The sequence below is a fragment of the Palaemon carinicauda genome, chromosome 21 (genome assembly GCF_036898095.1).
Source record: "Palaemon carinicauda isolate YSFRI2023 chromosome 21, ASM3689809v2, whole genome shotgun sequence".
Lineage (NCBI taxonomy): Eukaryota > Metazoa > Arthropoda > Malacostraca > Decapoda > Palaemonidae > Palaemon > Palaemon carinicauda.
The window spans coordinates 85,562,217-85,578,761 of NC_090745.1; the positions used below are offsets into that span (position 1 = coordinate 85,562,217).

Below are 16,545 nucleotides of genomic sequence, written 5' to 3' on the forward strand. Positions count from 1 at the left end.
CACAACAGTATTCACTACAATAAGTCATTTCGGTTATCATTTCTATTTCGAATATCATCATTTAAATCCGCCAGGTATTAATACTCTAACAACTAATGGCGATTTAAATCCCCTTTACCAGGTTCGTGTCCCACTGACTTCAACATGGCCCTTGACAAGGCCTCCTGCTATTACTTCTCGGATCTACCGGAGCCTCACGGCGTGGTCGGCGCAGCCATGAGGTGAGAAATGGCACTCTAAATTATGGCTATAGCAGCTTCAAAGGGATCTTTAGTTAGAAGGAATTCTATTATCAAATTACGTTTACTTTAGGGCAGTATACCCGACTGTCTCTGTTCTTAATAAACAGAGATGTAGCTAGTAAGGAATTATCAAAATATCAAAAATAATTACTGACAAAACATCCAACCAATCATTTCTACTTAGCAGTTGTGTTCTTATCCCAACACAGTAATAACGAGCTAATAAGTGTGATATATTCTTAGATATAGCACGGCAAACAGCTTCATTTATATATATATATATATTATATAGAATACAATCATAAATCTGTATAAAGCATATATATATATATATATATATATATATATATATATATATATATATATATATATATATATATATATATGTATATATATATATATATATATATATATATATATATATATATATATATATATATATATATATATATATCAGCCGTTACTGGTCCAATGCAGAACAAAAGCCTCAGGCATGTCCTTCCACTTGTGTCTGTTAATGGTCTTCCTGTGCGAATCTACACCCGCAAACTTTCTAAATACGTCAATCCAACGTCTTCTCTTACTTCCCTGATTCTTTTACAACTCTAGGAATCCATTCTGTTATTCTTAGTGTCTATCTATTGTCCGAAATTCTCAATATATGTCCTGCCCATGTCCATTTCTTTTCTTACATGTTGTTAGAATAACCACTAGTCTAGTTTCTCTCGTATCCATGTTGTTCTTTTTCTGTCTCTTAGTGTTATTCCCCTTATTATTTTTTCATAGCTCTTTGAGTTGTGTTGTTTATGTTCTAAGGCATTATTAAGGTCACAAGTTTCTGATGCATTAATTAATACTGGTAGGACCATCTGATTAAATAGTTTTCTTTTCAGAGAAAGTGGTATCTTAATTTTCATAATTACATTTCGTTTACTAAATGCTCTTCATCCCAAGCTTATTATTCTTATATATATAAATATATATATATATATATATATATATATATATATATATATATATATATATACATATATATATATCATATAATATACATATACATTATATATAAATCATATAATATACATATACATTATATATATATATATATATATATATATATATATATATATATATATATATATATATATATCATATAGTATACATATACATTATATATATATAATAATCAAATATACATATATATATTGTATAATATATATATACATATATATAACTATTATTTCTCTTTATTACCTCAAATGGAAGCAAAGGAGAAAATAAAAAAACAAATACGTCAGTTAATAACACAATTACATGAAAACACAGACTGAAAAATAAGTATTTTTTAAGTAACGCAGAATATTCATAGTTATATAAACTTCATTATATCCATACTTCATAATTTTCACATGCATCAGTAAACATAACTTGCACCCATGTCACAATCTCCACAGAAAGATTATCCTTGATTTCAACGTCGACATAACTTTACAATGACCTTAGTCAAAAGCTTCACAGAAATATGATGATAGATTTTTTCAAGTCGCCACTGACATTTTGTTGGGCAAGTCCTCAAACCAGATATCACTTTACTCGGTATGTTCGCCAAATTGATGACACTATTTTCATAGGTAAGTTGTTCAAAGAAATTACAGACAATATTGGGTGCGTTTCCCAAAGACAGTACCTTGCGAGGTGAGTTTCGCAAACAGTCATTACTTTGCTTGATAAAGTCCCCAAACAGACAGTACCTTGCAAGGTAACTTTCGCAAACAGACAGTACCTTGCAAGGTAACTTTCGCAAACAGACATTACTTTACTGGGTGGCTAAGTTCCCAAAAGAGACAGTAGTATGCAGGGTAAGTTTCGCAAACAAACATAAGTTCCCCAAATATACATGGCTTTACTAGGTAACCAAACAGAAATTACTTTAATGAGTAAATTCCCCCATAGAGACAGTACTGAGCTGAGTGTTCCCCTAACATAAATTACTGTATTGGGTAAGTTCCTCATGAGACAGTACTAAGCAGGTAAGGGTCCACAAACATACATTACTTTACTGGGTAAGTTCTCCAAAGATAGAGTACTTTGCTAGGTAAGTTCTTCACACAGACAATACTTAACTAGGTGTGTTCCCTGAACGTAGAGTCAATTCAGTTTTCTTTCCCTCAGGTGCATGGAAAAGAACGCGACCCTGGCCTTTATCAGAGACGAGGCTGACCTGACTGCACTGCTGGACGGCAAGTTCTACTTCACCACCCACGCCATGCCCGGGTGAGAGAGAGAGAGAGAGAGAGAGAGAGAGAGAGAGAGAGAGAGAGAGAGAGAGAGAGAGAGAGCAATTTTTGGGGGTAAACATATAACATTTATCGTAAAAACGCAATTACTGATGAACTCCAGCAGAATTGATAAAGTAATATCTCGTTCAATACGCCTCTCTTCTTCCATTATACTGGGTTATACAACATTTATACAACATTCAGTTTGGTCAGTGCATGGATGGGTGGTCACCAAGGAATACCAAACGATGATGGTTCATTAATTCCCGTGACCATTCGAGGGTGTACCAATTTCATGCGAAGGTAAAAACTGCTTAAAATTGTAAATTACACCAACTCCAAGACAAAGTGGCAGAGCATTGAATTGCCCTACGCTGCTGGTACCTTGCAACATGCCTTAGATGTCTGGCGTAAGTGGCAAAGATTCACATTTAAATCTCAGAGGCCAGCAGAGAATGGATAAGAGTAACAACTCTGGTTAGGTAACAGAGTTGGATTTATAAATTGAACTTATGAATGAGGGTCATATTAAACCATGCTAGGGCTGGGGATACATTCAACTGGGGGGGGGGGGGCACGTAGTTGCACTATTAAGTAAAAGTTACAACTTTGACAATAATATATCAATGGAAAGGGGAATATAGACGTGATATAAAAGTATAAAATGTAGGTGAATCTATGGGCCCATGTGACGCTGTAAAGCCCATTTAGTAATATCTACATTACGCCGAATGAGGTTCAATGTCGGCAACCCTCTTGGGGTCACCTAAATAAGTGGTCTCAGTGATGAAGACTGAGAAATATAGATACAAAATTTCTTTAAGAAATAACTAAACAACATAGACATAAGATAAGATACTTGCACAACGGATCCCTTTAAAACTAACTCATGAATATCAACCAATATTTCTATCAATAATATAAAAACTATACTGAATTATAGATAAGTTAAAGGAATTTATTCATATGCAAAGTGCATGAGGGTAGTATTTCAATAAAGAATTATACGATACTGATATGTTTTTTCTATTCCAAGCTGAACTTTTAGCGCAGGTCTGAAATGATACAAATACATGTACGGTTGGACACACAGAGTCCCTAGCACACCTCGCTCCGATGAAATGCATCCTGTCACACCCATACTATGCAGCGAGTAACCAAACACATAGTGCAGGGAAAGATGGCAGAGGTGGTTAGTGGGGCTAAATACAAGTACTCGCCGTGCAGTTTGGGTGTGGCAGGGTGCATTCCTTAAAGCGAGGAGGTCTAGAAATTCCGGTATATCTTTTGATTCATTTAAGACTTAATAAAAAAAAGAACGAGTTGTGCTTAAAGTTTCATTTCATTAACTCATGCTATCTTTGTTTAATTTTTCACTAATCTGACTTGCAGGACAAGCGGAGCCGCAACACATGCTAACATCACGGATTACTGCGACGCCAATGCTGGAGCAGTTTGTGCGGTTAGCTAGACTTTTTTGTACTCGATTCACATCACATTTTATCAACAACCATGCACTTCATATCATGTATTCTCCACTAGTGATAAACGACTCATTCATTATACGTATGCGTACTAGAAATTTTCAGCATTTATATATATATAATATATATATATATATATATATATATATATATATATATATATATATATATATATATAATATATATATATATATATATATATATATATATGTATATATATATATATATATATATATATATATATATATATATATATATATATATGTATATATATATATATACATATATATATATATATATATATATATATATGTGTGTGTGTGTGTATAGATATATATATATATATATATATATATATATATATATATATATATATATATATATATATATAAAATAATAATAATAATAATAATAATAATAATAATAATAATAATAATTATAGTCATTATGGAGGTATTCATTCTCCTAAATTATCATTTAATCCACTTGTAGCTACAAATGTGCACTTTTCATTCCCCGTCCTATCATTTTAGGAAACCCCGACAGAAGACTGTGCAGTAGTGGGCAAGACGAATTACCAGTTCCAAAGCTGCGCCGATACAGCATCTCATTACGTCTGCATGTATCCACGTAAGTCGTCAACTGCCACATTATAAATATTTACGATTTTGCCCTTGGTATTATTTCTCATAGAGACATATGATATACCCACATTTTGTCATGCAAACATTATCTCGTCAAAGTTATTAGTTTTGTGACTTTGCCAAACAAATCTCACCAAACGATTTGTGCTAGTAATAATTATAATATTCCATACATACATGCTTATAATTATACCGCCCAGAGATACTAGTAATAATAACAATCAATTAGCAATTATGTACAGCAGTGACTGTAAATAATCTGTCACAATTGTCAATAACTTCGAATAAGGTTCTCGGTCACTCTTTGGCAGCATTCTATTTCTACTGAGGTTTTTGGAATAAGTTTCTATACTGAATTGTATAAGACATAAAAATCTCTAATAACTTTTTTAGCATATTTTAACCCCTCGATAATGTTGAAAATCATGTAAAGATCTAGTTTCATGTTACAAAATGGAACAAACTTTGCCGTATTCTTGCACAAGAAGAAAATGACAATTCTTAAAAATATGTCCAATTTCATATTTCTATATAATCAACGAATCATTCTATATAACAGTTTCTAATCAGTTAGGCTAAGGGAGTTTTCAACTGATACCGCAGAATACTTTAGTGAAAATAAGCACCTGCCCCTTTGATAAAGAGGGGATTTGTATCTAACGTCGAAAACTCAATAATTTTTTTCCTTTTTAAAATTACACATATTTTAGGACTAAATGATTTTGAAGCAGGAACAAAATATTGTTTTAAGACTAAAACATGTATAGTTTAGAGTAGTTTACAATGGTATGTTATATTGTAAATAGATAACCTAATGGAGAAATATGAATATTTCTTTCCCAAATTTACGTAAATCAAAAGTGAAACTATTAGGAATATCTCAAAATGACATGTATCAAACTGTGCCCCCCAATATACAGAAGCTCAGTAAGTTGCCGATTTGCCAGAATTACGTAACCATGGAATTTTTAAGGGGGTTGAAAAAAAAATCAATTTCATAAAATTTTCAAAACCATTTAATTGTAGATAAATCTTAACCTAACAAATGACTCACCGTAATAATAATAATAATAATAATAATAATAATAATAATAATAATAATTATTATTATTATTATTTTCATCACATGAGTTATACATGCATACAAATACTCCCAATATGCACCAAAAGTGCACCAAAAAACCGTCCTCCAAAAGCCATAACCAAAGCAATATATTCCTACTCGCAGCATACTGTCCCAGTGGTTACTCGGAATACATGGGCGGCTGTTACCAGGCTGTCAAAGATTTTGGCACCACCCCCCTCGAGGCCCTGACCCACTGCGGCACCCTGGGAGGAGCCCTGGCCGTCCCACCCAACGTCGCTACAATGGAGTTCTTGGATTTGCTTGTCAAGGTTTGTCAGCAGTTACGATATGTATGTAAGGAGAGAGAATGTCTGATTATTGAAAAACACCAATTATCAACCATATATATATAAATATATATATATATATATATATATATATATATATATATATATATATATATATATATACTTGTATATATATATATATATATATACATATATATATATATATATATATATATATATATATATATATATACATATATATATATATATATATATATATATATATATATATATATATATATGCATATATATATACATATACATACATATACATACATACAAATATATACATGTACATTATATATATATATATATATATATATATATATATATATATATATATATATATATATATATATATATATATATATATATACACATATATACACACACACACATATATATCCTTTTCTGACTAGGGATACCTTACCGTGGTGAAAGGTTTGTGTATCGCCATGAACAGGAAAGCTGTAGGCCTACTAGTCAGGGCCACCAATACTAGGTCGGTTTGCTGTGAGCGATAAGAGAATTTTCTCACCATCACCAAACCCAAGAGGCCAGCGCAGTGATGAAAATGGCCAAACCCAATATAGGTCTAAGGGCATATTTGAGGCCTTTGTCATGCAGTGCACTAGAAGGGGTTGTATGAGATATAGATATATATATATATATATATATATATATATATATATATATATATATATATATATATATATATATGTGTGTGTGTGTGTGTGTATATATGTATATATATATATATATATATATATATATATATATATATATATATATATATATATATTATATATATATATATATATATATATATATATATATATATATATGTATATATATATATATATATATGTATGTATGTATGCATAGAAATGTGTGTATGTGTGTCTTTGTGTGTCTGCACTTGTGTAAATATGTGTAAATATATATATATATATATATATATATATATATATATATATATATATATATATATATATATATATATATATATATATATATATATATATATATATATATATATATATATTATATATATATATATATATATATATATATATATATATATATATATATATATATGCATACATATATATATTTATTTACCTATTTATTTACACAGCCGCAGGCACAGAAAGACACATACACACATTATCTATACATACATACACACATATAAATAACGGATTTTGAGCAAAGCGAAAAATCTATTTTTGGGTGAGAGTGCCATATCGTCCTGATGGAAGCTTTAGGTAGCTTTCTAAGGGATATTTGCTACAGTGATACTCCCACAGAAATAAACCGAAGGTCTACAGGATTCTAACTCCTGGCGCGAGTAACCAGTTAAGGAAATCGCAAGGGATCAGGGGGACGTATTTTTTAGATAAGACACATAGCAATCTTCACCCTGAATAGATGTAACTCTTTGATGTAAGGGGGAAGAGTGGCGAAAGAAAGGGGGTGCCATTCTGGGTACCCGGTGGACCTCCTATCCACACTACTACCGGCCGTCATTCCTTTGCTTGTCTTTAAGCAGGAATAGCTGCAGATAGAGTATTTTCGGGTGTGGTCAGCAAAAGGGTGGGTCCAACAGGACGATATAGCACTCTCACCCAAAAATAAATTTTTCGCTTTGCTCAAAATCCGTTTTTTGTGCTCGGCCATATCGTCCTGATGGAAGCATACCAGAGAATTAACTTGAAAGAACTATATCTGTGAATTTGGGTGTGTGCCTTCTACCTTGAATGGATTCCTTATCTGGTCTCCTAGACCTGTAAAGGAAATTCCAGTTAACTGTCATTTCCACTAAACCTGGAACTGGTTTAGTACTTCCTGCCCCCTGCAGGGAAAGTGTCGACATCGACAATAAGGATTTGAGGCTTGAATTTCCGTAGGAACGGAAGGTAAAACTTTAGAGATTACCTTTCACATAGCTTGGAAATCTGTATCCTGATTTCAAGTTGGGCCTTTCTAGGGTTCAATTAAATCTCTAGCATGTTTTATTTGTCTGCAACTGAGATAGCAGCAATAAGACGCAAATATGTTTAATATTTTTACCTTGCAACTAGATTATCAAATGTAGCTACAATAGGGTATAAATCTGATCCAGCATTGAAAACACATCAGGGTCCATATTTTCTCCTATAGAAAAAATATGTAATTTCATTATCAGAATAATGCCACTCAATGGAGACGTGAAACCTAAACTGACTGACTTGTAGAGATTTTGGGAATGCATACACGCTGTGACGCAAACGTTCACTCGGCACTGGTGTTATTGGTCAGATATGCACCTATATGGAACAGTGCGTTATTCATCGTTGTGATTTGCACTCGAGGGTAAGTGTACCCATGCACCTGATGCACTAGAAAGTCCCAAAGCAGTTCACTGTTCATCACAGCACTAGACAACGGGTTTTACAACAATACCCTCCGCCACCACAAAACGTTTTATTTCATGTACTTGCTTCGCATAGTGTTTGTAAAAGACCCTGGATGATCTCCACCCAGTGTAAGAGCGGAGTCTTCCAAAGTCCATGTCTTGAAAGAAGTTCAACGAAGAAGCAACTTTCCTTAGATCGTGACCTGCGGGTGTACTGTCATGATCCGCTCTGCGAATAAAGTAGGTGAGCTTTGCTCTGAGTTGTCTTAGGGATAAGTTTGATCCAGAAATTTCGTCTCTGAAGAGCTGTCCTCCCTTGAAGTCTGAAGTTCTTCGAAGATAGACCTTAAGACACTACTGGGCACAGAGAGGCATCTTCCTTCGGAGGGCAGATTCTCCAAGAACCCTACCTCTTGGTGGGTAGCTCATTCTTGGCAAGAAAGGCAGGATCAGAAAAGAGGTTCAGATCTCCCGTGTCTAGGAACTGAATATGGCCTTCATTTCTAGATAAAGCCACTATTTCACTAACTCTAGCCCCTGAGGCTATGGCAAACTGAAAAATTACTTTGTGTTAGATCCTTTAGAGTACAATTCTCATTGTTTAGGTTCGAAGCATAGTGCAAGACTATGTCCAAAGACCACGTGATGGGATTTAGTGGGGTTGTTGGCTTGAGTCTAGCGCATGCTTTTGGGATCTTATTAAAGATTTCACTAGAGAGGTCCACTCCAAAAGCGTACAGAAGTGGGCTAGCCAGGGCTGACTTACACAAAGTAATCGTAGTGGAAGCCAGGCCTTGTTCGTGTAGGAATATGAAGAAAGCTAGACAGAAGTCTATCGATATTTCTGTCGGTTCCCTTGATTTCACAAAGGACACCCATTTCTTCCATGACGATTCATATTGTCTCCTAGTCAAACTTGACTTGGACTCTTCGATGAAGTCAGCTTTATCCTTAAAGATTCTAAACCTTTTGTTTGCCGCTAGGGCGAGAAAATCGTGATATGTAGGTTGTTGGTTCTCAAGGATGAAGCATAGGCAGGACACTTCTGGATCAGTTGGGATAATGCTGGGTCCGGCAGAGGGAACAGCCTCAATTTCAGTTCTAGAACTAGAGGGAACCAATTGCTTTTGGACCACTTGGGGGCCACTACTGTTGCTGTCCTTCAGAAGGATCATAGCTTGTCGAGGACTCTTAGCAGGAGAATGGTTGGTGAAAACAGGTAAATGTGTTTCCACCTGTTCCGGTCGAAGGGCATGGTGTCCGTCACCTCTGCTTGAGGGTCCATCTAAGGGGCTACATGACGAGGTAGCTTCTTGTTGTCGCTCGTTGTGAAGAGGTAGGCCTGCAGTTCCGGGATTTTTTCAGAGGTGAAGGAGAATGGGTCTGCGTCTAAGGACCATTCTGTCTCTATGGGCTTTCGCCTGTATAAAGCATCCGCCGTCACATTGCGGAACCCTTGTAAGTGAACTGCTGATAGGTGTCATCCCTACTTCCTTGTCAGGTGGAAGGTGAATAATATCACATGTCCTATGTGAGATGATCTCGCGCCTTGTCGATTTAGACATTTTGCTATCCCTTCGTTGTTCAGGGGCTATCTGATGTGGACTGTTCTGCGGGGGATAGTCTCTTCAACGTCAGGAAAACTGCCAGAGCTTCCAAAACGTTGATATGAAAGGTTTTGAACTGGTGCGACCAATTCCTTTGCACTTTTCTCTCGTGAGAATGGCCGCCTTGTCGATTTAGACATTTTGCTATCCCTTCGTTGTTCAGGGCCAATCTGATGTGGATTGTTCTGAAAAGGGATAGTCTCTTCAATGTCAGGAAAAATGCCAGAGCTTCCAAAACGTTGATATAAAAGGTTTTGAACTAGTGCGACCAATTCCTTTGCACTTTTCTCTCGTAAGAATGGCCACCCTATCCTTTCGAGGAGAAGTCCGTGTGTACCTCCACTGATTTTTGTGGTGGTTGCAGGGGAATTGTTCGTGCTAGGCTCTTGGCTGTTGACCACGGCCTTAACTGCATGCGCAATAGGGTCGAGTCAACCTTGGTTGATCTCTTCGAGCGTTTGATGCGTATCTTCTCCAGACTCCAGACGCATCTTTTAGACGTGCTTTTAGCACCGGGTCTGTCACTGCCGCAAACTGGAGAGAGTCCAACACTCTTTCCTGTTGGCGTTTTGAAATCCTCTTGTGACGGATTAGTCTCTAGACAGATCCCTCTCTCTCTCCTCTTCTTGGATGGAATGGAGAGGTGGTGTGACTTCAAGTCCCATTAGATTCCTAGCCATTGGAACTTTTGAGCTTGGACCAGTTCCTGTAGGAAAAGGTCTTTACCCCAGATGTTCGAGGTAATCAGTTTCCTTGGTTAGCGTCTTATGGTCGCCGAGGCCAAAACGAACTCTCTGCAGGCTTTTCTCGTTTTGAGGATGGCATGTAAGTCTTTCACAAGGGTACCCATGTGGGACTTAGCCAGGAAAATGAACGCTTCTGGGGAGTTCTGTAGACCTGCACTCATTTCCAGGCAGTTCTGATGAGAAAGGGAGGCAGATAGTCTCTCCTTCGCCTCCTGTTCCCTTCTCAGAAGATGGTCTGGCAACTTCGGAAGGTTCTCATTGAACTGCTGGCCTGCTATCTCTAGATCCAACTTAGAGACAGAGAAGGTTAGGTGGACAATCTTCCACTTCTCGCAGGCAGGCAGAGCTAGAGAGAATGGTTTACATTCCTCTAGGGTTGGGCAGGGTTAGCCCTCGTCGACTGCCTTGATGGCAAAGTCTAGTGCTTTCTCCAAAAAGGGGAAAGAGATTGAGGAAGGAGCAAGAAAGGTGGGATGTCTCTTGCTCAGTGCTGAGACTTTGGAGTTGGTGTACCCGGCTCCTTTTAAGGTTTTCAGGAGGATGGCTTGCGCCTTGTCATACTCGAAGACAATGACCTCTTTGGGTACTGTTTCCTCCCGGGTTGCATCTTCATCCCACAGTCTCACGTAACATTCTGGGTAAGCTGAAAAGTTAGGCCAGAACTCAAGATCTTCAATCAGTTTGGTCCCCAACTTCTCTGAGACGAATAGTTTCCCATTCATCATGGGCATATGCTCCGCATACCTCCAGGGGTTGGTTTCGGAGTGGTGAGAGAGATTCAGCACCATAAGGGGCTTCTTAGTAGAGCTCTTGGTTGGTCCGGGGCAGTCCGTCCTCTCTTACAATAGTATCTGTTGTAGTCTGAGTGATTCTCTCATCGTCTCTTGTACCTTTTGGAACAACTCCATCATCCGTTGAATCGAAGTGAGGATCTCTTCGTTCTTGACAGCATGTGCCACTGGTTGTAGAGTTGGTATTGAAGAGGTTGACGGCATAGCTTGGTATGACGTCACGGCGAACTGAGGGTCTTCGGTTGCTGTTGAAACGGATCCTTCTTCCTCCGCTTGTGGATGTTCCACATCTTCTTTGGGGCTTCCTTGTAGTAGGGCCTTCTCAGTGTCAGTGGACACTTCTGACGTCCTTTCTTGGGGATGTCCATGCCTTACAGAGCCTTATCTATGTCTGCGTCGATCTTCAGTTGTACGAGGGAATACTGGACCTGTTCCTGGGGCACCACTGCGTTTGGTGGAGCCTTGGGGAATAGTAGGCACCTTAGGGAGTCGTTGGGTAAGTACGGTCCCTGAAAATTCTTTTGGAATCTACTTACCCATATGCGAAGGGTCTCCCTCGCTGTATCTCTAGTCTCTATGTTGACTGAGGGAGCTTCTCCAAAGCCATTGGCCAGTAGGGTCGAACAGGTGGGGCAACCCTTCGGGTCCCAATACTTGAGGACTCCCGACACGATGCAGGAGGGGGCATGAGTCCTGCACTTCACGTGGCCACAAAAGTCTTTGCCTTTGTGGTTGCAGGATAAGGCTGCACACTTCTCCATTGGCCCCTCCTGTAAAGGAAAAGGGGCTCAATGAGTATATAATCTTTTATATCAGTGATATAAAAGCATACAATTTTTATCAACAATAGTAATTCCTATCGTTTATGATAGCTTAGGATAGTAAGCTTGAAAGGAATTAGAAAAGACATATCTGTATTTCCCCTCCCAGGCCATTGCTGAGACCTCCATCAGTAGTTAATATTTTAGTTCCCTGATAGGGAGAATACGAGGTAGGAGTAAACTCTAGGGACTAGAATTAGGGTTAGTAAGCGCTATACTAGCTTTATCTACCTGTAGTACATAAGCACTGATCGGTGATTTATTAGGGTCCCGATGATCGAAGAAATCATCTGGGTGTTGAGGGATTACTCAACCTCAACATAATATCGTGGTCCCAACAATAGACTGTGATAGGAAAAACAGAGTATGTTAGAAAATAAGTGTACTACTGTATATTTGCATACTGTAGTTCAGCCGGCGCACTGCCGAGGTTAGGTTAGTACCTGGCGGCACTAACTGATAGAGAGAGAGAAACCATTAAGGAAGGAGTGATTCCTATTATGGATTAGCACAACAATTGGAAGTGAAGGAGGCCTGCCAAGCCACCTACTGTCTCCTTGCCAGAATGAGAGTTCCAATGGAAGGGGTAAGAATCCATCTGATTCTGGCTTCCACCTATCCACAAAAGGCCTGCCGCCGGCTATACTGCCGATGGCAATAATTGTGGATGGCAGACCAAGAGAGCGCTGAGGACTTCTCAAAAGCATGTTAGGTTTCCCACTGGCAGCAGTCAAGGGCCGGCTCAATCTTCCCCCCATGACACTCACTTCCGGTGAAGGAAGGACATAAAGGGGAAGGTGGCTGAGGCGGCTGAACGAACTGCCGCCGGTAGGGTACCGGGCGGCAACGCAGACAACCTGGCAAGCCGGGATGACTGTCACAATACCGGTGAAAGAATATTGTGATGGCTATGCTGACAGTAAAGGACAGACGGGCGAAGGGAAAGGGTCTTGAAGTACACTGGGAAGGGAGGTGGCAGCAGGTATGCCGCCTACCTTCGACAGTGGACTGAGGAAGCATGGCTTCCTGCGCTGACGACGTTGTCGGCGGCAGAGGAAACATGATTCTTTTGCTGGCGACATCGTCAGCAGCAACACAAGGGCACCCTGAGTTAATTACTATCTAACCCAGAGCCGGAGCTCTACTCAACGGCGATGTAGGAAGACAGTGGTTGCCGCCTGTAATGGTGGCGGCACTCAGGGAGGGAGGAAGGGTTTAGCCTCTTTTTTTCTCTCTAAAAGAGAATGTATATCAAACCTTATCCATAAATTCTAGAGGATGCAAGTCCTCATCCGAATTAATAAAGAACGATAGGGTGAGGCTAAACATGGGGAATTTCTTTACTAACATATATATGAGCAAGGCTAGCCTAGCTCTGGTAAGAACCACGGCCAAGGTTATCACCGCCAGGGCTCCCGCCGTATACGAAAAGTAAAGTTACATATTAGGAAGAGGAATAAAATTCATGTTTGCAAGATCACCACTTGTATAATTTGCCTAAATAGCTAACATTATAGCCTAATACCGGGAAATGTTGCCCTACTGACTAACTAAATTGCAATAGTAACGGGCAACTGCAGTCGTAAAATGGCTGCTTCCGGTCTGGGCAAGGCTCACCAAAACACACTTAAATTATCAAAATTTAACTGTGAAAAGGAAGACTAAAATTATACACAGGAAAGAATTAATACTCGACTTTCCAAAGGATGAAAATACTGGAGATTGTATGATGAATATTCCGATAACTTGCAACAAAACACCGGGTTAGTTTGGGAGAACAGCTAGCTTGAAATGCTACAAGGAAAGGAATGGCGGCCGGTAGTAGTACGGATAGGAGGTTCACCGGGTATCTAGAATAGCACCCCTTTTCTTTCGCCACTCTTTCCCCTTACATCAAAGAGTTAAATCTATTCAGGGTGAAGATTGCAATGTGTCATATCTAACAAATACATCCCCTGATCACTTGTGATATCCTTACCTGGACACTCGTGCCAGGAATTAGAATCCTGGACACCTTCGGTTTATTTCTGTGGGAGTATCACTATAGAAAATATCCCTTAGAAAGCTACCTAAAGGAACCTTCCATCAGGACGACATGACTGAGCCCAAATAAATATATAAATAAAATATATATATAAATACATATATACATATATATACATATATACTTATATATATACATATATATACACATATATACATATATACATATACAAATACAAATATGTACATATGTATATATGTATACATATATATACAAATATACTTATATATGTATATATACATATATATACATATATACTTATATATGTATATATATACATATATATACATATATATACATTTGTATACATATATATACATATATATGTATATATGTATATATACATATGTATATATATGTATATATATGAATATATATGTATATGTATATATAGGTATATATGTATATATAGCCTATGTATATATATTTATATGTATATATATGTATATATGTATGTATATACAGTATATATGTATATATATGTCTATATATATATATATATATATATATATATATATATATATATATATATATATATATATATGTGTCTATATATATATATATATATATATATATATATATATATATATATATATATATATATATATACATGTATGTATTTATATCTGCATATATATATATATATATATATATATATATATATATATATATATGTATATATATCTGCATATATATATATATATATATATATATATATATATATATATATATGTATATGTATGTATATATGTGTATATATAAATATACATATATATATGTATATATGTGTATATATAAATATACATATATATATATATGTATATATATGTATGTATATATATGTATATATATACATATGTATATATATATATATATATATATATATATATATATATATATATATATATATATATATATATATATACTGTAGGCTATAGGGCTATGAATGCAGGGCGGATGAAATAATCAAATATGACAAAATGCCTAAAGAAACGGAAAGCTCTTATAAAAATACTCAAAATTATTTTAGCATATTCAGAATTATATTTATGAATAAGGCCTTATAACAGTATCATGGTGGGAATTTCTTATCAAATAATTGGAGAGGGTAAAGTTAACGCCACAGAATAACTAGATTATACATTCACTGTGAATACAGCAGGAATTAGATTTACATAAATCATGAACAAAGATCATAAAATAATTTCGTTATTTATATTTCAGAAACTTCAAAACGGAACCTCGGTCCTGCCAACACCTGCACTAATTGGGCTTAATAATGCGTAAGTATACAGTAACTATAAAGTAATATACTAATGTAATGAACGAATATTCAATGGTGCACAAACCAAAGTCAATAGCTATCTTCATTCCCCGTCGTGCATGATTAAACGTTTACCTGTTTCGGCCTAAATAGTAATGTAAATAAAAACCTTTCCAGTTGATCCAATTATAAGAATTAATTCAACGACATTTGCACAGGACAATTCCTATTATTTGCGTGTATTTCTTTCTTGGTTATATACTTCATTTATGTATATATTTTTTCCAAATAATTGTTTAAAGTGGAATGATCGAATATTTGATATATTTAAATATGTGTATTTAAATATATTTGTTTTTGGATAAAAACAAAACTTCAAAATGACCCCTAGCAACCACTTTGATGATAAAAAATAAAAAAAAACTTTCACATCATAATAGTGGGACTGGAATCATTAAATGAATAAAGGATACTTATCCAATAATTGGATGATTATCCTTATAAAGGTAAAGATTAAAATAAAGAGAGGGTGAGTAATAGGCCTACCAGATGTGTATCAAACGAGATTCACACGTAAATTATAACGTATTGTCTTTTTTATTGTACATAATGCTCTCACCTCTCGGTCAATAAAAACGGTTTGAGCCTGCTTTTTTTGCATTGAACTATTTCAATTTTTGTGACCTTTTTCCACTGAAACTATTACTTGAAAAGCTCGCTGTCTGTTGAAAGGAAGTTAGTTGTTTTCGCCTCGTTTTTCAGTTACGCACAGTTGAAACTTCCACCTTCCCTTCCTCTACTTGAGTTTGGTA

At 36.2% G+C, this 16,545-nt stretch overlaps 2 protein-coding genes across 2 annotated transcripts in view; both read left to right on the forward strand.

Annotated features, from left to right (window-relative positions):
* The window catches only part of LOC137615021 (uncharacterized), a 13,778-nt gene extending 13,553 nt beyond the window's left edge, over positions 1-225 (forward strand). Inside the window, exon 6 of the mRNA XM_068344657.1 lies at positions 122-225. Within this exon, the coding sequence (XP_068200758.1) occupies positions 122-225 (104 nt within the window). The remainder of the gene's footprint in view (positions 1-121) is intronic.
* Positions 226-2,413: 2,188 nt separating this feature from the next.
* LOC137615022 (sushi, von Willebrand factor type A, EGF and pentraxin domain-containing protein 1-like) overlaps positions 2,414-16,545 on the forward strand; it is a 44,367-nt gene continuing 30,235 nt past the window's right edge. Inside the window, exons 1-5 of the mRNA XM_068344658.1 lie at positions 2,414-2,516; positions 3,914-3,983; positions 4,539-4,635; positions 5,878-6,044; positions 15,694-15,752. Coding sequence (XP_068200759.1) covers positions 2,419-2,516; positions 3,914-3,983; positions 4,539-4,635; positions 5,878-6,044; positions 15,694-15,752 — 491 coding nt within the window. The 5' untranslated portion in view covers positions 2,414-2,418. The remainder of the gene's footprint in view (positions 2,517-3,913; positions 3,984-4,538; positions 4,636-5,877; positions 6,045-15,693; positions 15,753-16,545) is intronic.